The following is a 24,175-nucleotide window of genomic DNA, read 5'->3' on the forward strand; positions in this document are numbered from 1 at the left end:
CACCACATCTACTATACACAAGCATCCTGGTAGGCCTATCAGTTGCTGTTATCGGAGCATTTTTACGAGTACGAGTACATGAGCTCGGTATCAGTGCATCCCTATTTTTAATAATTCAAGCACTTTTCAAGTACCTCTTCAAAAATATGTCTGTTTTCAAGGGTTTTCCAGGACTTAAATTTCAAAAAGTCAAATTCAAGTACTTCAAGCACTTTAAGCACCTTGTATGAACCCTGCTGAACTTTGAGCGTCGTAACTTTGCAGATGTTGTTTTTGCTCAAACAGCAACATTACACACTAACTAATGTTAGAAAATTGCTATCATAATCAACACCCCTTTAAAAGAATGTTGTGGTCAATGGTGTCAAATGCAGCACTAAGATCGAGTAACACCAATAGAGAGATACAACCACGATCGGATGATAAGAGCAAATCATTTGTGACTGAGATTTTTTTAAAAATTATAGCAGAAAAATTTAAAATTAAACTCCCTGCAGTTTTCCACCAAAAGAAAAGCTTGATGATTTAACCTTTTAAAATGAAAAAATAAATACATTTATAGTATTGTAAAAACAGCGTAATTTTGAAGTTATACTGTTAGATTTTTTTAAAAACACTAATGAATTTAATAAAAATTACAATAGTAATATTTCTTATTTTTTCCATTTTATTTAGTAATAATAATAATAATAATAATAATAATAATAATAATAATAATAATAATAATAATAATGATAAAAAAACACCTTTTAAAATTGTAATCACAATTTTTTTTAATTAAACACAATTGGATTTTCCCTAAATTGTGCAGCCCTAATAGGTACAATAAAATGAACATAAGTTGCATTAAACAAAATACAGAATGTCTTCCCTTTAACGCATTTATTGATGTACTGAACAATAAAAACAAAAATGCCAAATTATTTTAAACAAAAAAATAACATGTACATCTTGTTTTATACTCATTTAAATATTTAACATAAAGATAGTCATTTAAATATTTAACATAAAGAGAGTCATTAGCACAAAAAAGAAAACTGAAATGGTCAAACTAAAGATTCATGCATGTACATTATGCAGTGGATTGCACCGCAGAAGCTCATGAGGAGAGATGGGAACACCAACACGGGAACGCTCTCCATCTCCGTATCATGGAGGTCACCATCCACATTATACACCAAAACAAACACACTTAACAGTCGGCTGTTATTCTAATTAAATCTTTAAACGTATATATTTTAAACGTATGTCTTAAAAAGTAAACTTTTAAGAAAAGGAAAAAAAAAAAAAAAAAAACATGAAATATTTCCTGTCATTAGAGTCATGTTTGCATGACGTTGCACGTCTTCACTCATTCAGGCCTTGTGTGTTTTGTTTGTCTTGAACGAGACCTGTAAAACTCGGTCCCCGAGCCGGTACCCATTCAAACTGGCGATTGCAACAGCAGCCTCGTCGTAATTTGTCATGGTGACAAAGCCAAATCCTTTGCACTTGTTTGTGTTGAAGTCTCGTATGACCTTTACGTTAGTCACAGCGCCAAATGGGCCAAACATCTGCCAGAGGACGTTCTCGTCGGCGTCTGGCGCCAGATTATACACAAAAATGCACCAGCCCGTACCAGCGTGACCCGGAAGATTGATGCCCGCCAGGCTGGTGACCCCATCAATGGACATGGGTGAGAATCTACTGCCAAAAACAAACAAAAACAGCATTTCAGCTAAAATGAAGATCATTTTCTATGGTACAGTAGTACGCTGTACTGTTCAGTAATGGGCAACATTTTCCTTTCTATTAAAAACAATTAGTATTTTTATTATATTAAGATGCAGACAATGTAAATAAGTTTTAATGCCTCAGCAAGCTCAGGCTGATCTGCAGCGAGTGACAGATTTAGAGATTATAAAAGGATGCATTAATGCATTTACTCACTGTGCATCATGTACAATTTGGATATTTTAATAATTTTGTTACAAACCACAAATGTCTCTGAACGAACTACTTTAGCCAGATCAAACAGTGTTGACATTCTCAGCAGAAGTGATGTTGAAAACAAGAGAAACCATTTGTTTATTAGGCTTTGCAATCCATAAATCTCCAGCTTGGACTTACTGAAGTAACACTAAATGCAACACCACAGCATTTCGTGAGATATGTGGTTCATTCATTCACTCAAATAGTTTAATGCACAGCTAGCTGTGGATTACACCGCTTATACCATGTTAAAATTGACTTATTTACGTCAGTTATACACTCACCTAAAGGATTATTAGGAACACCATACTAATACTGTGTTTGACCCCCTTTCGCCTTCAGAACTGCCTTAATTCTACGTGGCATTGATTCAACAAGGTGCTGAAAGCATTCTTTAGAAATGTTGGCCCATATTGATAGGATAGCATCTTGCAGTTGATGGAGATTTGTGGGATGCACATCCAGGGCACGAAGCTCCCGTTCCACCACATCCCAAAGATGCTCTATTGGGTTGAGATCTGGTGACTGTGGGGGCCATTTTAGTACAGTGAACTCATTGTCATGTTCAAGAAACCAATTTGAAATGATTCGAGCTTTGTGACATGGTGCATTATCCTGCTGGAAGTAGCCATCAGAGGATGGGTACATGGTGGTCATAAAGGGATGGACATGGTCAGAAACAATGCTCAGGTAGGCCGTGGCATTTAAACGATGCCCAATTGGCACTAATGGGGCCTAAAGTGTGCCAAGAAAACATCCCCCACACCATTACACCAACACCACCAGCCTGCACAGTGGTAACAAGGCATGATGGATCCATGTTCTCATTCTGTTTACGCCAAATTCTGACTCTACCATCTGAATGTCTCAACAGAAATCGAGACTCATCAGACCAGGCAACATTTTTCCAGTCTTCAACTGTCCCAATTTTGGTGAGCTTGTGCAAATTGTAGCCTCTTTTTCCTATTTGTAGTGGAGATGAGTGGTACCCGGTGGGGTCTTCTGCTGTTGTAGCCCATCCGCCTCAAGGTTGTGCGTGTTGTGGCTTCACAAATGCTTTGCTGCATACCTCGGTTGTAACGAGTTATTTCAGTCAAAGTTGCTCTTCTATCAGCTTGAATCAGTCAGCCCATTCTCCTCTGACCTCTAGCATCAACAAGGCATTTTCGCCCACAGGACTGCCGCATACTGGATGTTTTTCCCTTTTCACACCATTCTTTGTAAACCCTAGAAATGGTTGTGCGTGAAAATCCCAGTAACTGAGCAGATTGTGAAATACTCAGACCGGCCCGTCTGGCACCAACAACCATGCCACGCTCAAAATTGCTTAAATCACCTTTCTTTCCCATTCTGACATTCAGTTTGGAGTTCAGGAGATTGTCTTGACCAGGACCACACCCCTAAATGCATTGAAGCAACTGCCATGTGATTGGTTGATTAGATAATTGCATTAATGAGAAATTGAACAGGTGTTCCTAATAATCCTTTAGGTGAGTGTATAATGATGCGTCATTATATATATAATAATAATATAATGCTGGTCAACTAGTCTAAAATTAAGAAACCCCTAGAAAACATTAAAAAAACAACAACACAGGAACATTGTGTGAATGTATCTGAATTAAGATTAATGAATTAATCTACAGGGTGGGCCATTTATATGGATACACCGTAATAACATGGGAATGGTTGGTGATATTAAAGTCCTGTTTGTGGCACATTAGTATATGTGAGGGGGAAAACTCCTCAAGATGGGTGGTGTGTACTAATATATACTAATGTGCCACAAACAGGACTTTAATATCACCAACCATTCCCATGTTATTACGGTGTATCCATATAAATGGCCCACCCTGTACATTTAAGATAGGCTACTTAATTTATTATTCCAATATCCATATATGACACTAAATCCAACAGGAAAAAGGGCTTCTATTTGTGTCGTGCCGTCTTTGCGTTTGAACATTGCACATTTTAAACAGGACACGCATTCGCTGAATACATGTGAGCCAATACAAACATATTTATAGAAAACAGTTGACAGTGAATAGACACGAGTCCAATAATAGCATAACCGTCCAATAATAGCATAACGAATCACTTATTCTAAAAAGAATAAATCAAGTGTAAGTTAGACGAATCCGACATATGAGGGCTGTGTTAACAGTACGTCCGTCATTTAACAGAGTTTAAAAACACGGATGGATAATACAAAAATGCTTTGACATTTTGACAGAAAAAAACAAACAAGCAAGAACAAAATTTAAACTTAGCCCGTCAATTTTCATTTTACAATCATCTTCTCTCTCTGTGTGTGTCCGTGTTTGTGAGAGCTCGCGCAGCACTGAGACAACGGCACTTTTTAATCCGCAAGTAACTAACGCGCTAGTTTTCATACAAAATAAATATGTATCATAATTAGGCACTTTAGTTATTATTAACACAATTACGCATCGCATGCAGGCTACGTTTCTCAACACTGAGAATGAATAAATAAACGCCTCCAGACTCGCGCTTATCAGTTATCCACAAATCACAGCACTTTCATAATCACTATAAGCCACAGCGATTTCAGATTTATTCATTGTTCATCATTACTTGAGCATTTTATAATTTGCATGGCTGAATGATGTCTTCCTCTTATCTGAGTGACCATGAATGACAGAGTATTTTAAGATAATCCAGAGGATTAAGACTCAATACAATATTTCAACTTTCCACATCCACCCCAGGCCGTTTACCTTCACCTGGACCCGATGACAACGCAGTGCTGAAGTGCCACTAGTCTCTCCCTATGGAGGATCCCTTTCCCACTCTACAGATAAAGCGTCGTCGGGAAAACTCGTTTCGCGTTCCTATCCCGAAGTGACAAAATAAAATAAAAATTCCGTATCAAAATTTACAAGGAAACACCAGTACTTTGTTTAGGCTTGGTTTGTAGGGAATTACAAACCTGCACACATATATTCAAACACACATAACTATAGAACCACTTCTTAATGCGCATGTGAACACCATCAGCGTTTCTCACAGGTTTGTGTTTAAAGTCTGTGTAGAGAGAATGGTGTCGTCTTAGCGGCCCCTAATTTAATAACAAATGATCGTTGCGACGGAAGCGAATCAATCAAAACTAACTTTAGCTGGAAAATAACTTTATTAAAGAACCGCTATAAAGCTAAAACAATCTCTGTTACCTTAAAGTATACGTTTATCTCTGTAAAGCTGCTTTGAAACAATCTACATTGTTAAAAGCGCTATATAAATGAAGATGACTTGACCTTGAGGAGTCAGAAGTACCGTGACCACTGTACTGTCCTCGCTTATGAAGTCCATCAGACGGCGGGCCGCGGGAGAGGAAGGGGGATCAAGCGGGACTCTTTATTGGTGTCAATTTTCAGTCTCTTTTTAATGATAGGCCTTACGCATCTGTCAATCATTCCATTTCACATGTTTTATCTCTATTGGCTTGCATTTCTAGATGCGCATTTCTAGAGCTAAGCCATTCGGCATGGTAGCCCAGGTACACACAATCATAGGCCACTAGTGTTAAGCCATTCTGCAAGGTAGCATAGGAACACATAGATATTAAATTAAAACAAAAAATAAAATTCATCTGTCTTGGTGGTAGATCTGCTTGTTTGGGGTGTGTGTTATGTCTGCCTATGTTCATTCTATGTACAGATATGCATATCTGGCTATGCAGCAGCCTGTCCTCTCACTCAACAGCAGGTGTGTCTATGGTTGTATTGTTTATTTCTTAATTGTGCAACTGTGCAGGGTGAAAAGTTGCTCTACAAATGTATAGCAATAGCATAATTCAGCTGTTGCACAACTGTGCTCCAAACTGAAAATCTAAAGCGACTGGGAAAAGCTGTGCAACTGTCCAGCCTTTAGCTATCTGGAGAAAATGTTTGAGTGGGGGAAGGCTCTGCACTTTCCTCATGTCTTACCCCCTGCCCGTCTTACATGCTCACAGGAATGTATTGGCAGTAGCAAGTCTCGGTACTTGTTCTGCAGCAGATCTATTCCGCCAAGACCAAATACATGAACACTGCCATATCCATCACCAAGCCAATCGCTCCCGAGAGTTGTCATGACAGAAATACCATAGTTTTATAGAACCAATAAACCAGAAGAAAAGTTACAGTATTTTATCATCTGAAACTTATATTCCACAGCAGATTAAATAATGCAATTAATGTCAAGCAAGTAAAACATGTGCAAAGCGCACATTTTCATTTGTGCTGAATGAGATAAGTATGTGAGGCCGAGTTTAATGCGCTATCCATTTCACAAACGCAGGTAATTTTAAAGGACTTGTGGAGAGGAGGGAACTTAAATACATGTTTACAGTATTTATATAGTTTATAAAGATTTAGTTTTCACCGGTATTTTACATTATTATATCCAGAAATAATAAAATGTGACATACAGCAATGCACCTTTTGATTTTTTTTTTCCTCTTAAAGCAACGTTGACCAAGTGTGACTTTCCAGAAAAAAAAAAGTTAGAAACCATTACAAAGTTAGAAAGATACTTTTTGCTATGGTATAACCTGTGGTTATCATGATCTACAAATGTCTATGATACTATAAAAGTAGATTTAGTAAAATCACTAAAACATTGCTTTAACTGATTTCCCACGAGCAGCAGCAGAAAGCAACATACCTCTTGACTCCATATGCCATGTTGAGCAGATTATCCAGCCTGAAACACATGCACACACACATAAAATGAAATCAGGCTCAGGTTAAAGTCAGCACCAGTGCAGTGAACCTGAGCCAGTGTGCGGGTACCTGAATCTCTGGGCCTGCTGCGCCAGCGGTCCTGGGTATCGTCTGTTGGGCGACTGGTACAGGTGAGACAGCAGCGCCTGGCTGCTTTTCTGACTGGGGTTGTTGGCGAATTTCACTGTGATTGGCTCGGTGGCGCCTGGTGGTTTCTGTCCATTCAGACCTTTAATAGCCTCCTCAGCCTCAACGCGCCGGTCAAACCGGATGAAGCCCACACCTCTGGACACGCCTGAACACCACAAAAAAGTACTGTAAATCTGACTAGACTAGGACCTGTCCTGTGACAAACTAATTTGGTAAATTATAATTGCTGTACCATAGACTGATTAACAGGGCACGGAAACAGACACACCATGAAACATTGCAACTTAGCGATTCACTGATTTCGACAACTGAAAACATTTGTCTGAAATTTTTGTGAGCAAGACTTCAATAAAAAACGCTTGTAAACAATGTCACATTACGCTAAATTTACCTCAGGAAAGCCATTCAATGTCCATAGCTTGGGGGGGGGGGGGAATATATACTCGTTTTACCAAACCTGTTCTTCAATATTTAATGTATATTTGAATCTGCCCTGAAGAGTTATTAGATCTTTACATTTCTAGAACAATTTTAAATAGTAGGGCTGGGTATTAAATAAATAAACTAATACAGATACCTTGACTTCGATACCGGTTCCTGAACAATACTTTTTTTGATACCAATTTTATTACATTACCTCAAAAAAAAAGTTGGGTTTTTTTTAACTTTTTTTTTTACTTTTTTACACTCATATTTTGAGTCTGTAAAAAAGCACCAATGCTAAAGATTTCCATGTATCCTAATAATTTAACAGCATGTGTTCTTTACTTAAATGAGCTCGTTGTTTCTGCCTCAACTTAATGCATTTTGATTTTATTTTTAATACACCTTTATTTTACCAGGGAAAAAAAACAAAAAACACATTGAGATTACAATCTCTTTTACAAGTGAGCCCTGGCCAAGACGGCAGCACATAGAGGATACACTTTAACAGACAACAAGTAACAAACAGACAGGACTGCACAGGAATATTAAAAATAAAAACAAAGTTAAATTTTAAAACAAAAATCGCAAACATGTTGATAATTTTGATTTATGTAGGACTTGAATTCAGTATGTGAAATAAAAACCTGCAGTTTTAGCTGATTTTGCAACTCATTCCATGAAGTTGGAGCACTGTAACTAAAAGCAGTTTTGCCAAACTCTGTTTTAGTTTGTGGAACATCATACAGTGTGTATCTACATGATCTTAGATTGTATTCAGATCTACTAGACGCTAAGAGTGTAGTTAAATATGAAGGAGTGTGTCCAGTTATTGATTTGTACACAAAGGTCAACCAATGAAGAAACAATGAAAATGTTATTGAAATGCATTTCTTGCAGTCTCCTCTGATAACAGATCACTCTAAATTGTAATTTAGACATGTGCATTTTCTGTAAAGCTGCTTTGAAACGATATGTATTGTGAAAAATGCTATACAAATAAATGTGAACTGAATTAAATCTACACTGGGGGGCGGGATATATGCCTCGCGCTCAGCACACATAAGGCTTAAAGCAAAGCACTGGCAAAAGTAGCTTAATGATTATGAATGTGTCAAAAAAAAAATAGCAAGGAGACATTTTAATCGTTTAATATAAACTAGTGTTTTCCGAGTCCGTGTTGGCTGCAAAGATGAAGATGATGATGCCGACTCGTCATTCCTGCAGTACAGTGAACCCGCGCACACCTATAGAGAGAAATGTACCTTTTATTTGGATTTGTTTCGAATTGGTTCATTTAAAAGTAGACCTATTTTAAGCTTCTACAGGCCTATTTCTCATGTCTGTGAGGCAAGTATCCTATCGAAGACGGAGTAACTTTCTGCTTTCAGGTTTATTCCACACCTTTAAGGTCCAGCCACACCCTAACCTGAGGTTAAGCCCCGCCCACTGACTGCAGTGAGCATCATGTGACTGATCATCACTGAGACTCTGGCGCCATCTGCTGGTGACTCTAGGAACTTCATCCACATTCACTTCACTGACTCTAATCACAGAAAACACATTTACTAACACCACCAACAAGCAAGCAACTAGATCATATAATAGCGTTTGTATTATGTTGATATTAACATACTATTTATTCAGATACTTTCACATCCGCCGTATCCAGATCTGATGAAGGACCTGCGCCTGGACACACACACACACGATCTGGGGCCTCATTTATAAAACTTTGCGTAGGATTTGCGTCAGAAGTGGCGTACGGATGAAACATAGGTCGTGCGTACGCACAGAAATGATCGGATTTATAAAACCGTGCGCACGCACAATCCTACGCAGTTTTCCCTTAATAAATCACAATCAATTCTAAATGTAGCACAGCTTTTGCGGCTTCATGTCACGCCCATAGTTGCCCATAAATAGTCTGTGAAACGCCCACAAGTTAATATTCATCGATTGCGAAATCATGACAAACACTGAGAGGATACCAAGAAACGTAACTTCACTCAATGTGAAGTAGAAATTATCATTGGCGAGGTAGAAAAGAGGAGTAACATGTTGTTTGGAGGGCACAGTGTGGGCATTACTAATGCCAAAAAGGCACTTGAGTGGCAAAAGGTTGCAGACGCTGTTAATGCTGCAGCCTCACAACCTCGGACCGTGGCCGAAATAAAAAAGAAATGGTCGGACATCAAAGTCGATGCAAAAAAGCGTCTAGCGCTCCATCGCCAGAGTGTGTCTGCCACGAGTGGGGGAAAGGGGACACCGGAGCTGACCCCTCTTGATGAGAGACTGGCGGCAATTATTGGGGAATCCCTCTTAAGTGGAGTGGCGACTGAGGCGGAGGGGGACACTGATGCGCCAGATACACACACTTTCACATGTTTCTTCCATCTACCATCTACCAATTTTTGTGCGTACGCCTGGGTCAGAGTTTGCGTGAAGGACCGCACATTTTCCCGTCAAGTTTGCTTTTTATAAATACCAATTATTGCGTAGAGAGCGGCACACGCCTTCTTTTGTGCGTACGCAACGTTTATAAATGAGGCCTCAGGATTTCCATGCGAAGATTAGAAAACTTCAAAGCAAATACAAAGGTGTTGGGTGTAGCCCAGCCCGCAGCTCTGCATATGTCTGCTAATGAAGCACAGTTCGCTAGAGCTGATGTGGATGCGATACCCGTGGTGGAGTGAGCTCTCACTCCCAAAGAGTAAAGTTCATCCTGGGCCTGATAAGCCCAGAGAATGGCATCCACAATCCAGCAAGCCATTCTTTTTTTGGAGATAGCCTTCCCCTTCTGCTGACCTCTTTAACAGATAGAGCTGTTCAGATTGTCTGAAGCTCTGCGTTCGGTCCAGATATATTCACAGAGCGTGCACTGGACACAACAGAGACAGGGCTGGGTCTTTAACATCAGGAGGGATTGATTGCAAGCTCACCACTTGATCCCTGAAGGGAGTAGTGGGAACTTTGGGCACATATCCAGGCCGGGGTCTCAAGACAACGTGAGAGAAGGCTGCCCCAAACTCCAGGCACGAGTCACTAACGGATGAGGCTTGTAGGTCTCCCACCCCCTTGATGGAGGTCTGCGCAATCATCAGGGCCGTCTTCACAGAGAGGGTGCTAAGCTCAACTGATCACAAGGGCTCAAATGGATCTCTCTGCAGGGATTGAAGGACCAAAGAAAGATCCCAAGAAAGGATAGCCTCTGTGCACCTCAGGAATCTCACGATCAAGTCTGTGCTTCCCAAGGACCTGCCACCCAGTGTCATGGTTAGAAACTGTTGTGGCCTACGTACACCTTTAGGGTGGAGCCCAACAGGTGCCTCTCCAGGCCCTGCAGAAGTAAAGTAAGCACAGACCCGATGCCACAACTCTGTGGGTCTTCATCTCAGGAAGCCTTCCATGTAGTGAAGAGGCACTGCAACAAGGCATAGAGCCGCCTAATAGAGGGGACTCTGGCCTGAGTGATGGCATCGTCACATACTACTTGTCTGAGTTGTCCATAAATAATTTTTGGACTGGAAAGCAGCCTTAGTATCCTGTCGATGGGCAGGCAGTGCTACCTTCCTGCAGCTCGACCTCTGGGTTCTGGCTGACGCTCCAGGCCGGAGCTTTGGCTCTCGGGGGTAGACGAACCTGCGACAAGGCAAGGTGTTTTTTTGCCTCCGTCTGCTTCTTCACTGTCAAGAGCTGTTGCTAAAGTCCTCGACAGTGTTGCCTAAAAGGCCACTTTGGGAGATGGGGGCATTGAGAAAGTGCACTTTCTACTACATCCCACATCTCCACAAGGTTGAGCCATAGGTGACGCTCCTGGACCACTAACGGAAACACCACCCGACCCAGTCCCTACTCAAACACTTTTGAAGCACGAAGCGCATAAGTCGGTGACCGAACGCAGTTCCTGCATTAACTCCGGACTATCCTCGTGCAGATCTTTCAGTGCTTGGCCTGGCATGCGAGGAGGCCTGGGCAGCAGCATTGCAAGCCCTTGCTGTGAGAGACTAGGCAAACTTGCATGCCTTGGAGGGGAGCCTCAGCCGATTCCGGCAGGTGACGGTGTTTTTTTGCGGGCATAAATACACCGCAATAGCACACTCCACCTGGGGAACATCCGAGTACCCCCGTGCTGCCCCACCATCAAGGGTAGCGATGACGGAGGAGCCTGCGAAGGTGCCTTCCACGACTTCAAGGTCTCCTCATGCACTTCAGTAAAAAAAAAAAAAAAAAAAAAAAAGGAACAGTAGGGCGCAAAGTCACGCTCTAACAACAGGTACCAATCATTCAGCCGTGAGAGTTCAGGACAGGGTGGCAGAGACCACTCAAGCCCGATGCTCATGGCTGCCTCAGACTGCAACATCATGCTTAAAGTCATCAGCGTCGGAAGGCATAAGCCCGCCCTCCAATGCTGTGAGTGACGCTTTATCTTCCTCTTGAGCCCAGAATGAGAAATTAAGCTGAATATGTGAGAGGTGTTTGGGGCGACCCCTAGTGTTGGCATTTCAACAACATTAAAAGTGACCAACAGAAAAGGAACTTTAATTTTGCTTTCGCTAATTCAGTAAAAAAATTATTTTGATGCATCACTAAATACAATCCACATACATACACTGAAGAGCTAAAACATTATGACCAATCACAGGTGACGTGATTAACATGGATCATCTCCTAACAAAGCCACATATTAAGGCCTTATAGATCAGGCCTTAAGATCACATAGATCAGATGGTAATCAAAACAATCAGTTATCATAATCAAATGAGTTGATTGCAAGTTGAATGCAAGTGAAATAGGCAGGAATAAAGATCTGATCAACTTTGACGAGGGGAAATTATGGCGAGGCGACTGGGTTAGAGCATCTCTGAAACGGTAAGGCTTGTGGGTTGCTCCCGGTATTGCAACCCCACCCAACAGGTGGTCTACTGTGGCACAATTGTAATGAAGGCTATGGGAGGAATGAGTCACAACTAGACATGTGCCGGTATTCGGTAATGCGATAAATCGCGGTAATGAATATGCACGATATTGTTATCGCGGGCACTTCAAAATACCGTGAAAAATAATAGATCAGAATTTATATTTATAGAACGCGCATTAGCTTATTTTCCATCAACCGCTTAAACACTGCATATATGCTGCGCGAAACACGTGCGCACTCTGATGTAAACAATCCCCACATGAAGCACTGTGTGCATGCGCGCGGGGCGCACTCTAGTCTAATGTAATGAATCCTCACATGGAGAAGAAGCATGGCGGAAGGAGGAACGCTGCCGACGATTTATCCCCTTTCTAAAAGCAGGGCTGCCAACTCTACACATTCAGCATGAGACTCACGCAATTTACACTTTTCACAGGCTCTCGCGCCACACATCCATTCTCTCACGCAGAGAAAAATCACGGAGCAAAGAGGACACTGACACCACAGACTAGACAGAGCAGGTTACTTTTGATATGAAAACAATTCTCAGCTCTCATGTTCTGTCCATTTTATTACGAAATTCAGACAATAAATACCGTTTTGGCGCTTGTAAATGTGACGTGACCGATCGCTGTAGCGCCTCAGTTCAAGTAAACCGATCATCTGTTACTTTTTATTTAAAGATACAGTACAACTTACCGAAAGGTATTTATGCCTCATACATAATATCGATCAATCAGTGTTTTTCAACCAAAGAGGTCAATAAAACTGCAGGTGAACAATTTTGTCACAGAACGTTACATTTACCTCAGGAAAGCCATTTTTTGACCAACACGTTAGTTGACTAGAAAAAATAGCTAACGTTATAGAGAGGAGTATTTTGCTAAATATGTGCACTATACAGGGTTCTTGCAGGTTTCAGTAAGTCAAATTTAAGACCTTTTTAAGACATTTTAAGACCATAAAGATTGAAATTTAAGACCTACCAAATAAAAATTCAAATCAAAGAATTAATTTTATTTCAATGAATTCAGTAATTGAAAAAGCATTAATTTAATTTACAGATAAATCACATTAGTAACCTTCCACACCCAACAACGCGTGTCAGAGAAAAGAATCAAATATATTTTTTTATAGAAAATTGTACTTTGCATATTATACTGTAAAAAACACATAATTAGTTGATTTTAGTTGATCATAGTTGATCATGACTAGAGATGAAATGGCATGAACATTTAATTTCATGATTATAGTGACAAAAATGATCATGGTTATCACAGAATCATGTTCAAAAAGTTCAAATACTACACAATGAAATCAATTCACCATGTTTTATGTCGAAAACCAGCAAATAAATAAATTTCCATTAAAAATGAATATTTGTGTCTTGCATGTTATATACTAACATGTACAAGTTAAAATAAAGGTTTGACAAAAAAGGTTTTATAAAAAGATAAACCTCACATATTTCAGACTTTAAATATTTTTTTTATAAAAAGAATGAGTCCAAAAAGATAAATTACTGACATTTACAATGCACTTTAGCTTATCTTTTATTATTAATAGTAAAATTAGGTCCGATTTTCCCGTCTGGCGTTGCTATGCAACCATGCCCTGCGCTCTCCACAACGACAAAAAAAGTTTTAGTGGCTAATAGATTTCCACCACCGAGAAACGCTTGCTGTGTAGCTCTGTTACAAGATTTATTTACGGAGAAGAGAACACCACCCGTAGTGTTTGGGTGCACCCCCATCATTCCTGTTGACTGAGCTTTCAGACAGCGCCTGGAAAAAACGAGCGCGTCGCTTCTATTATGAGCACGCTTACCGCGCGCCTACATTTGAACGAACTTGAGCGCGCAAAAGACGCGATATGTGAACGGCCTCTTGGCGAGCGACCTCCAGTCAGGCCGCGAGCGACGTGTTGGAGACCCAGCACTAGAGCTCCGCTTCGTAGGCTACGACTCGATACTTTTTTGCTACTTCGTAATAACTTTCTGCGGCCAAAGAAACCCTTTTTAAGACCTGCCTAAATTAAATTTAAGACCGCGGATGAAAATATGGCCGTTTTTAAGACTTTTTAAGGCCTTAAATTTGAAGTTCAGAATTTTAGACTTTTTAAGACTTTTTAAGACCCCGCGGGAACCCTGACTATATGCATCATTTTATTTGTCTTTCTCTGTATGAATTTTATTTTATCCCTTGTTATTCAGATACTGCTCAATGTCCCGAAGTGCAATGGGGTGGGTGCGGGAGGGGGGCTTTAGAGGGAAATTAGTAATCGTATAAGTTCTTTACTTTAATGCAAATATTTTGTAAACTTTTTCAAAATAAATAAAAACACTAAATTACAAAAAAAACATTTGTATTATATTTTTACTTAATTGTTATTATAATGAAAACCAAATTATATTTAATTTAATTTTTAACCTTTAATAATATACCAGCTGACAGGGCTCTCTGTATGTTTACAGCATTATGTGAGATATATTTTCTTGAGAAAAATTAACATGTAGGCTATCTACTGTAGCCTACCTAATATTTATCCAAAGAGTCAATATTGAATCAAGATTGAAATCTAATCCCAAGAATTGAAATCGTGTAAAATTCTGTTTAGTTACCAAATGTTTTGACAATCACAATTACACCTATTGTGATGCAAGTTGTTTTTTTGTCTACACCCCCCAATTAAATTAAAATATTGTGATAATACCGTATACCGTGATAAAAGCTCAATCAATTAATCGCAGCATGAAAATTTGATACCGGCACATGCCTAGTCACAACACAGTGCATCGCATTCTGCTGCATATGAGGCTGCAGAGCCGCAGACCAATCAGAGTGCAGCTGCCTATTGGTGGGTACCGGTACTACAGAAATGCTGGTATCGTCACATTTAAAAAAAAATCAGTACCGACTTGGTACCAAAGTACCGGTACTTTTGACAACACTAATACATACACACAATTTTGATAGCAATATGAAAGTCTTGCGATTGCAACCATATTTTAAATGGTTATGGACCCCTTTATGTCATTCTTAAATTGTTTTATGTACTGTAAAAAATTATTATTTTTTTTGTGTGTGTCTGTGATTCTGTGTAACTTGTGTAATTGTTGCCCCAGGGCTCCCTTGTAAAATAAATTTGAATATCTCAAATGGGACATCACCTGGTAAAATAAAGGAAAAATTAAAAAATTAAAATATTTTAAATGTGCTTTTTACTTGGCCAAACACAGCACACAGACGAGTGCATGACCCCAGCGTGACGAGGTCGGTCAAATCTCACCTGTGACCTGGTCCACGAGGATCCTGGAGGTAATGATGCGGCCATACTGAGAGAACAGCTGCTCCAGCTCTTTCTGGGTCATAGTTTTAGGAAGACCGCTCACGTACAGGTTAGCATCACGGATGGACGCTGAGCTTGGTCGAGCATACGACACCTGGACGCACACAAACTTAGTGTAGAGTCGTGTGACGGGCACACACCAACACACATGAGCAGTACATCTATGACAGCAGCCTCATATCAGACTGACCTTACCTTGATGGTCTTGGTCTGCAGTCTGAGTCCATTTAAAGTGTTGATGGCTTTCTCTGCGTCTTTGGGTTCCACATAGTTCACAAAGCCGTAACCCAGGCTCTGACCTACACACACACCGAGGTGAGGATTTATAAGAATTGCAGTGTTTTATGGATCTGACTGTCACAGTATCTAACACACATGATGTAATATGCACTGTGAGGTGAGCTGTAAAGCCTCCATATGAAAATCAGATCTTTCAAAATCAAACCAAATAAGAGGGTTTAACCAGAGACCCAACCAATTCATATCGATATATCGTCTGACATTTGGCATTTTTCAGTTTGGCCAATAAATGCTGGAAGCGGGACTTTTATTTTGACAGTCGGCACATGCGCAGAGACTCAAAGGAACTCCAGTTTTTTTGCTTTCATTAGTTTATTGTCTGATTAACAATTAGGCTACATATAAACTGCTAAAGAAAGCCAATGCAAATAGTCATATACCAATCAACATTCAGTAAATATGCATCTATCATTTACATTTTCAAGTCTTTGAATATCTGATTAATTCCATGAACCTCACACACTTTAGTGATTCCAGTTAGAGTCACTTAAGTGTGCATTTGTAGCCTGCCTAACACCACTAGTACTCTGATTGTCCATCCATGCGAATTACAACTTTAAACCCTTGATTATAAACTACGCTGTGCTATATCCAGTTGAAAAAAATTATAAAAAAAATGATGACAGAGATAGCCACAAGTACCAGTGATTTTGTCTCGCACGAGCTTGCAGGACTCGATCTCTCCGATGCTGCCGAACAGACTCTTGAGCTCTTCCTGCGTCATGTTCTGCGGGAGGTAGTTCACAATCAGATTGGTCTTACTGTCCTCGGTGTCGCTGGGCATCTCCACTGGCGCCGTGCAGTTGTTGGAGACACTGTTGGGGCCGTTGCTGGTGGGACAGCTCGGCCCGTTGGACAGCTGAGTCTCCATGGCTGCAATCACCTGCTATAGAGGCGCAAACACACACTGAGTGAGTGAAGAACAGGGGAAAATGGCAAATGAGAGGCTATTGAGGGTAACTCGTCACTTGCCAGAGCTGTCAAAACCCAGAAGCCTTTTTTCCCTTGGTTGAACATTATTAAAGTTAGAGCTTATTTAGAGATATCAGCCGAATGGCTTAGTGCAGGCGCTAATGGATCCAAGGATGTATCTCGTAAAATACCCCACTAATAATGCCAAGAATGGCACCAAAAGTCCAGGGCCCGTATTCATAAAGATTCTAAGAATCCTCTCAGAAAACTCTTAATTTAGCTTAAAAACTTTTACGTAGGAGTCTTAGCTTAAAAGCGATTCGGGACCGATCTGAGAGCAACTCTGAGTAAGGAAAAGACAAAAACTTTTATCTTAGTGAGGAGGCGGGGTTGACCCTGTTGCTATGTATGACACAATCTTTTGAAGACTGTGATTGGTTGGTTGACCAAGAAGGAAAAAAAAAAAAGAGTGATTTTAAGTATAGGGTCTATTCTAAGCCTTCACTTTGAAATTACATGCGTCTCACACACATTATAGGCCTATGTGTATATAAATCCTTTTTTTATTTTCCATGCTGTTAATTTCCTATAAGGTATTTGATTGCTTAGAATGATAAAAATTGTCCACTCTTTCCAGTTACACTGATTGCTGGCATGTCTATTTAAGTGGTGGTTTGAATGTTGGTTTTAATGTATCAAACATGGAATTTTCCCAGTTGCCAAATATCGTAATGTAGTGATTACTTTCATTTCAGGCGCTATGGCATTTCTGCGCTGTGTTGGAGATATTAGCGTGTCTCTAATAAGATCAGTCACAAACATGATCCCTGCACGATCTAATCTATAGCGTCTTATTAACTCACTGTCATCCATCGTCTGCAACACATTTCTTCTCCCTCTTCGTCTTTCTGCCATTTTCTCCTCTTAACTCTTAAGCCTCTTAAAAGTCCTCGTCCGTGCTCCTAACAATTTTAACCTTAAAACCTCTTTTAAGGGTTAAGATGCTTCCTGAATTACTTTTTTCTTTACTAGGATTTTTTCTTTAATTTTAAGAGTAAACGCCCACATTTCTAAGAATTTTAGAATTCTTTGCATTAAGATTCTTTATGAATACGGGCCCTGGAAGAAAGCGATGCACGAGGATGGAGTGTAACGACGCCCAGTTCCAGGAATGCACTAATATTTTGTTGGTAGTACCAGTTAGGGGTGGGCGGTACACCGGTGTCATAGTCATCACCGGTGTGACATTGCGCCACGACATGGATTTTCTAATACCGTCAATACCGTAATAAATCAATTATGTTCCTTGAACGGCTGCATTTACATTAGGGCTGTAGTCAACCAAAGAAATGCTTAGTCGACCAAAGTCCTGTCCTGCACAACGATTAGTCGACTAAAAAAAATAAAAATAAAAAAAATAAATAAAAAAAGACGCGATGTTTTGCATTTTGATTGAACATTTATTAAACAATTGTCAGAGCATTTATAAAACAACAACGAAAAAACGTTTTTGTTTTTGTTTTATTGACACCTGGGATCCCCCGCGAAACGGTTCTCATTCGCGCTTGAATAAGGCCGGCGACACACTGGCTGCTGGCGTGAGAGTCTCAGCTGCGTTGGGTGTCTGTTTTTATTTCGGCTCCCATGTTAAAAGTTTGGAGTTTGCACACTGCCTGCGTGAGACACGCGTCTCAGGCGCTGCTCGAGCCACGCGGAAAACGCGTGCATGCTAGAAATAGAACCGACGCCTGAGTGTTCCTGCAACAAGAGTGTTCTCTGGCTAGAGCGCAGAACAGCGGAGTTTGTATGAACCGAAGTGCATGCCTGAGCTTGTATTGCTGCTGTTGCTTTGACATTGTGGAAAATAGAATAAACAAAATGTATTAGACTTTTTACCCGTTATTATCAATCTAAATTAATCTCGTTTTTAATTTAGGCAAACTTAATTTCGTTTTTTCTTTATTTAAATTTCGTTTTTCTTTATTTAAATGTTGTTTTTTCTTTATTTAAATTTGGTTTTTCTTTATTTAAATTCCGTTTTTCTTTATTTAAATTTCATTTTTTCTGTATTTAAATTTCGTTTTTTTCTTTATTTAAATTTCGTTTTTCTTTATTTAAATTTCGTTTTTTCTTTATTTAAATTTAGTTTTTCTTTAGGCCTATTTAAATTTCGTTTTTCTTTATTTAAATTTCGTTTTTCTTTATTTAAATTTCATTTTTTCTGTATTTAAATTTCGTTTTTTTCTTTATTTAAATTTCGTTTTTCTTTATTTAAATTTCGTTTTTCTTTATTTAAATCTACCCTTTACTGTGTCAGTAATTTGTTAGTCAGAAAAATATTAGACTACCTTAAAAGTATTGCTTAATTAACAGACTGTGTGCGTTTTATATCACTAGTGCAGTGTCCGTTCTCGGAGAATATAGCCGCCCTGCTCGCGTGAGGTGCGCCGCTTCCCGCTCGCGCTGTTCTGTAGTTTACTATTAATTCTGAACGTGTCGCGTCTCGCGTGTCTGTCTATATTGCACCAAATGCGACACTGCACTCCCTTGTGAAGTCGATTGGATGAACGGTTCTCGAAATAATCAAAATGCAAACGGACAGACAGACACATAGAGATTACTACCTATATTCCTTACTGAGCACGAAGCAGCAGTGCAGCCAGCCACAGGTGCGGTTCCCGAGTGTTCTACGTGGTGCGCTAAACTGTGGCGCTGTTACAAAATAGCCTAAATTAAAGCATTTAAAGTTGTGGATAAAACATAGGCTAATTATATTTAGAATACAGTAATATATAACTGCTTATAAAGGAATAAATATCAAGGAGTAAATCAATGAAAATTTCTTTATTGGTGAAAAAAAAAAGTTATACCGTGATATTATACCGTCACCGTTCAAAAGATGAAAAATACCGTGATATTAATTTTAGGTCATATCGCCCACCCCTAGTACCAGTTTATAACAATTATTAATTAACACTAAGTTGTCAGCACTTCGGAAAAAAATAAATAATTTGTCGTTACACTACATCCTTACGCATCGCTTTCTGCCAGAACTTTTACGTGCTTTTCCCAAATCATTGAAGTGACGGTGTCCGGGTTAGCGGTAGCATTAGCCGTCAGGCAAGTGTTATTTAAATAAATAACTCCTGATGTAGTACTTACAAACTTTCCAATGCCTCGTTTTATGAGTACAGAACCTATTTGTACTACTGTAGAAGTTTGGTGCCATTCTCGCATTATTAGTGGGGTATTTTACCAGATACAGCCTTGGATCCATTAGCGCCTGCACTAAACCATTCGGCTGATATCTCTGAATAAGCTCTAACTTTAATAATGTTCAACCAAGGGGGAAAAGGCTTCTGGGGGGTGTTTGGCTCGAGGTCATGGTGCAAAGGACCCTAGGTTGATTTTACTCCGAACCATCCCTTTAATTCAGCAAACTATACCAAGAGCATTGTGATGTGGTACATCAGGGAAATTAAAAAAAAAAAACAACTGGGGAGTTTGTGAGTCTGTTAAATCATAAAAGAAGACCAGCACAAATGCAAAAAACCCAACAAACAGCAGCACCAGAACCAGTGTCATTCCCACCATGCAAACCAAGGAAAGGATTCTGGGAAAGGGAAACTTCAGAACAAAAGGCACTTCCACAAACAGGGTAGAAATCTGTAACTGATAATTATCTTTGCTTTAAAACATTGACTGTTTTTAACAGAGCTATTAGAACTGGTTAACTATTATTTCATATAAAATTCCACAGCATAAACATCAAATGTCTGGATCTACAGATGCATCCAAGAATGCAGACGGTTCATCATGAATGACAATGTTGATTTTTAACTCTAAAACCAAGTAATCAGTAAAAACTGAGCACCCACATAGCAACAATAATCTTTGTAATATGAAACTTAATGCGACGCACTTACTGTGCCTCAGATGCGGACATTTTAATGACGAAAAAAAAAAAAAAACTGACATTCACTGGTGAAAAACCTCATAACTCAATTTGAGCTTAATTTTGGAAATATGTTAATAATATAACGACACGCAAGAGTCTGACCATGCTTAAAGCCACAATACTAACTTTAATTATTTAAATAATTTTAAATTTCCTGAATAGAAGTGGTTCTACACTAACCTGCCATGGGGACGCATCCTCGGATAAGCTCCTGCGATCCACAGCTAATGCCACACACTGACAACATTAGATGCGTCAACGTCACATTTGAGTAGGCCGTACTATTTGAATTCAAGATTGGTCGACTCACTGCCGAATTCAAATCTTAAACCGAACGATAAAATAAACCAGTTAATGGTCATTTTAAATAAGCGTTTCTGTTCCAAACGTTTAAACTTGATTTAATTTTCATTTTGTTTATAATGTTCCTTCGTTTTTCGTTTGTTTCTGGTTTTTGTTTTCATTCCTTGAACCGGTTCAGAGCCCTACTAAAAACACAGGTGCTGGTCATAAAATTAGAATATCAAAAAGTTGATTTATTTCAAGAATTCAACTTAACAGGTGAAACTAATATATTATATAGACTCATTACATGCAAAGTGAGATATTTCAAGCCTTTGTTATAATTTTGATGATTATGGCTTACAGCTTATGAAACCCACGAAATCAAAATCCCAGAAAATTTGAATATTACATGAAATCACACAGTAATTACATAGTGATACCATGGTCATTGAACCAGGTTTTGGTTATTTTGGCAGTGTGGGCAGGTGCAAATCCTGCTGGAAAATGAAGGAAGCATGAAGTGCTCTGGAAATGTCCTGGTAGACGCTGCGTTGACTCTGGATTTAATAAAGCACAGTGGACCAAAGTCCTCTTTTCTGATGAGAGCTAATTTTGCATCTCATTTGGAAACCAAGGTCCCAGAGTCTGGAGGAAGAATGGAGAGGCACACAATCCAAGATGCTTGAAGTCCAGTGTGAAGTTTCCACAGTCTGTGTTGGTTTGGGGAGCCGTGTCATCGGCTGGTGTTGGTCCACTCAACGCAGCCGTCTACCAGGACATTTCCAGAGCACTTCATGCTTCCTTCAGCAGACAAGCTTTATGGAGATGCTGACTTCATTCTCCAGCAGGATTTGCACCTGGCCACACTGCCAAAATAACCAAAACCTGGTTCAATGACCATGGTATCACTGTGTAATTACTGTGTGATTTCATGTAATATTCTAATTTTCTGGGATTTTGATTTCGTGGGTTTCATAAGCTGTAAGCCATAATCATCAAAATTATAACAAATAAAGGCTTGAAATATCTCACTTTGCATATAATGAGTCTATATAATATATTAGTTTCACCTGTTAAGTTGAATTCTTGAAATAAATCAACTTTTTGATGATATTCTAATTTTATGACCAGCACCTGTACTTTGTCATTTATGGTCAGACAATCATTCAAAACTGTAAAGGTTTACTTTTGTGTAAACTCACAAAAAAAACCCCACCACATTGTGCTTATGTAAAATAAAGAAATGCATCCCTATTTAGTGGGACTGCACATTGTGCACAATTAATCAAATTTGTAATCGCGATTACAATTATGGATGCCACAATTACAAAAAAAAAGTACATTATTCTGTGTGCTTAAATGCTTTTTGTTTGTGTTTCTATAGCTTATTTTAAAGGTGCAGTGTGTAAGTTTAGCAGCACCTAGTGGTGAGTTTGCAAATTGCAACCAACAGAAGTTACGGTGGCCGACAGGAAGTGATGTCGTCGACAGACAGCAGAGAGTAGCCAGTTAATCAGTGAGGTTTCTTAAAGATAAAGTAAGAAATTAGGTTTACTTAATTATTCAGTAAAACGATGTTATTGCGAATATTATCATTACTTATTCTTCATTGTGTCAGTGTTTTATTCGCTGACTTTAGCTTCTTTGCATGAACAACAACAGTGACGAAACGTGTTTGTCCATTCAGGGCCACCGTAGAAACATGTGGATGTAAGCGGACCCGCTTCAATGTAAATTATGATAATCGTAGTTAATAGTCGCAATTACAATTTCAAGGGAATAATCGACAATTATGATTTGTGCAGCCCTACTTTAGTACCCTTTTTGTGGAAAGTGCCAGAAAAGCAAAACAAACGAAAGGAAGGAAGAATTCATGCAACCGTCAGATCAGAATCAAGTTCTACAACCTAAAAGAAACCAGTCACAACACCCTACACACACACAAGTGACTCCTCTGAACACAAATGGTTTTAGACACAGTTGTCCAGAGACCAGCACAGCCCACAGTAACACTGGACTGACAGTGATGAAAGAAATGAAGAAGTCCCACAAACCCCAGTCCACGGCTCGGCTGCCCACGAGCCGCTTCTCAGAAGAGAAGCCACATCACACAGCCTGACTGCCATGATGGCTGGAGAGGACGTCTGCAAACAAGAGCACATCAGAGTCAGTCACACACACTCGCCAACATCAGCTCCCTGCTCTCGGCCTCTGTGTACCTGCAATGCTTCAGCACAAACACGCCGAGTAATGTTAGCGTCACAATACTGTGCGCATTAGCAGCCACTGATAACTGATCTTCATGAAGACATGAACGTGCACAGATCCGGCCATATGATGAATCCTGTTCTGGCAAAGGCATCCTGATATTACTAAATGCTAAATTTCCTGGTCCCCATTGACCTCCATAGGAGAAAGAAAACTATACACTGGGGACCAGCAGCTGTTTGGTTACCCACATTCTTCAAAATAACTTGTTTTCAACAGAAGAAAGAAACTTATTCGGGTTTAACACAACTTGAGTAAATTATGACAATTTTCATTTTTGGGGGAATGATTCCTTCAATGTTTATAAAACAAAAAAACACAAAAATCACTCACTCCTCTTAACTGAGAACTTTAATAGTAGCTTTAATAAGAATCAACGTATAATTTATACAGTGAAGTCTATGTTTTATTTTTATATTTGTTAATTTCATTTCGTTCTTGAATGCTACTGGTCAACACACCTGTAGCTGAAAAATACATCTGTTTATTTCATTTCTATATCATGTTGTGCATATATATGTAATGTGTATCTTTGTATCTTTCTTGAAAACAAAGGAAATAATGATAAAGATTCAGAGCCATATTCAGAGAAAGGGAGATAAAGTTTATTTGTTTAACAGCATTTCTGTAAACCTAATCGCACTAGGGCTGCACAATTTGCCCCAAACGTTTGTGCTTGTAAATTAATGACTAATAATTATTTTATGATTATTAATAATCATTATTATTGCTAAATAAAAATATTACTATAGCAATAACACTTGCATTTAAAAATAAAAATATAGTATTCAAGAATAAATAAAATATTATTTTATTATAAATTATTATGATAAAATCTATGGAAATCATTTCTTAAAGGATTAGTTCACCCAAAAATGAAAATTCTGTCAGTAATTACTCACCCTCAAGTTG

The 24,175-nt window shown here is 39.2% G+C and overlaps 1 protein-coding gene across 1 annotated transcript in view; it reads right to left on the bottom strand.

The window, feature by feature from the left end:
• Positions 1 to 869: 869 nt before the first annotated feature.
• Positions 870 to 24,175, bottom strand: part of elavl2 (ELAV like neuron-specific RNA binding protein 2) — a 28,391-nt gene continuing 5,085 nt past the window's right edge. Inside the window, exons 2-8 of the mRNA XM_084117929.1 lie at positions 23,050 to 23,139; positions 16,483 to 16,726; positions 15,736 to 15,839; positions 15,481 to 15,634; positions 6,768 to 6,993; positions 6,640 to 6,678; positions 870 to 1,686 (exon numbers count right to left, since the gene is read on the bottom strand). Of these exons, the coding sequence (XP_083974055.1) occupies positions 1,356 to 1,686; positions 6,640 to 6,678; positions 6,768 to 6,993; positions 15,481 to 15,634; positions 15,736 to 15,839; positions 16,483 to 16,726; positions 23,050 to 23,121 (1,170 nt within the window). The 5' untranslated portion in view covers positions 23,122 to 23,139 and the 3' untranslated portion in view covers positions 870 to 1,355. The remainder of the gene's footprint in view (positions 1,687 to 6,639; positions 6,679 to 6,767; positions 6,994 to 15,480; positions 15,635 to 15,735; positions 15,840 to 16,482; positions 16,727 to 23,049; positions 23,140 to 24,175) is intronic.

The sequence above is a fragment of the Abramis brama genome, assembly GCF_963993115.1.
Source record: "Abramis brama genome assembly, chromosome: 6".
NCBI lineage: Eukaryota > Metazoa > Chordata > Actinopteri > Cypriniformes > Leuciscidae > Abramis > Abramis brama.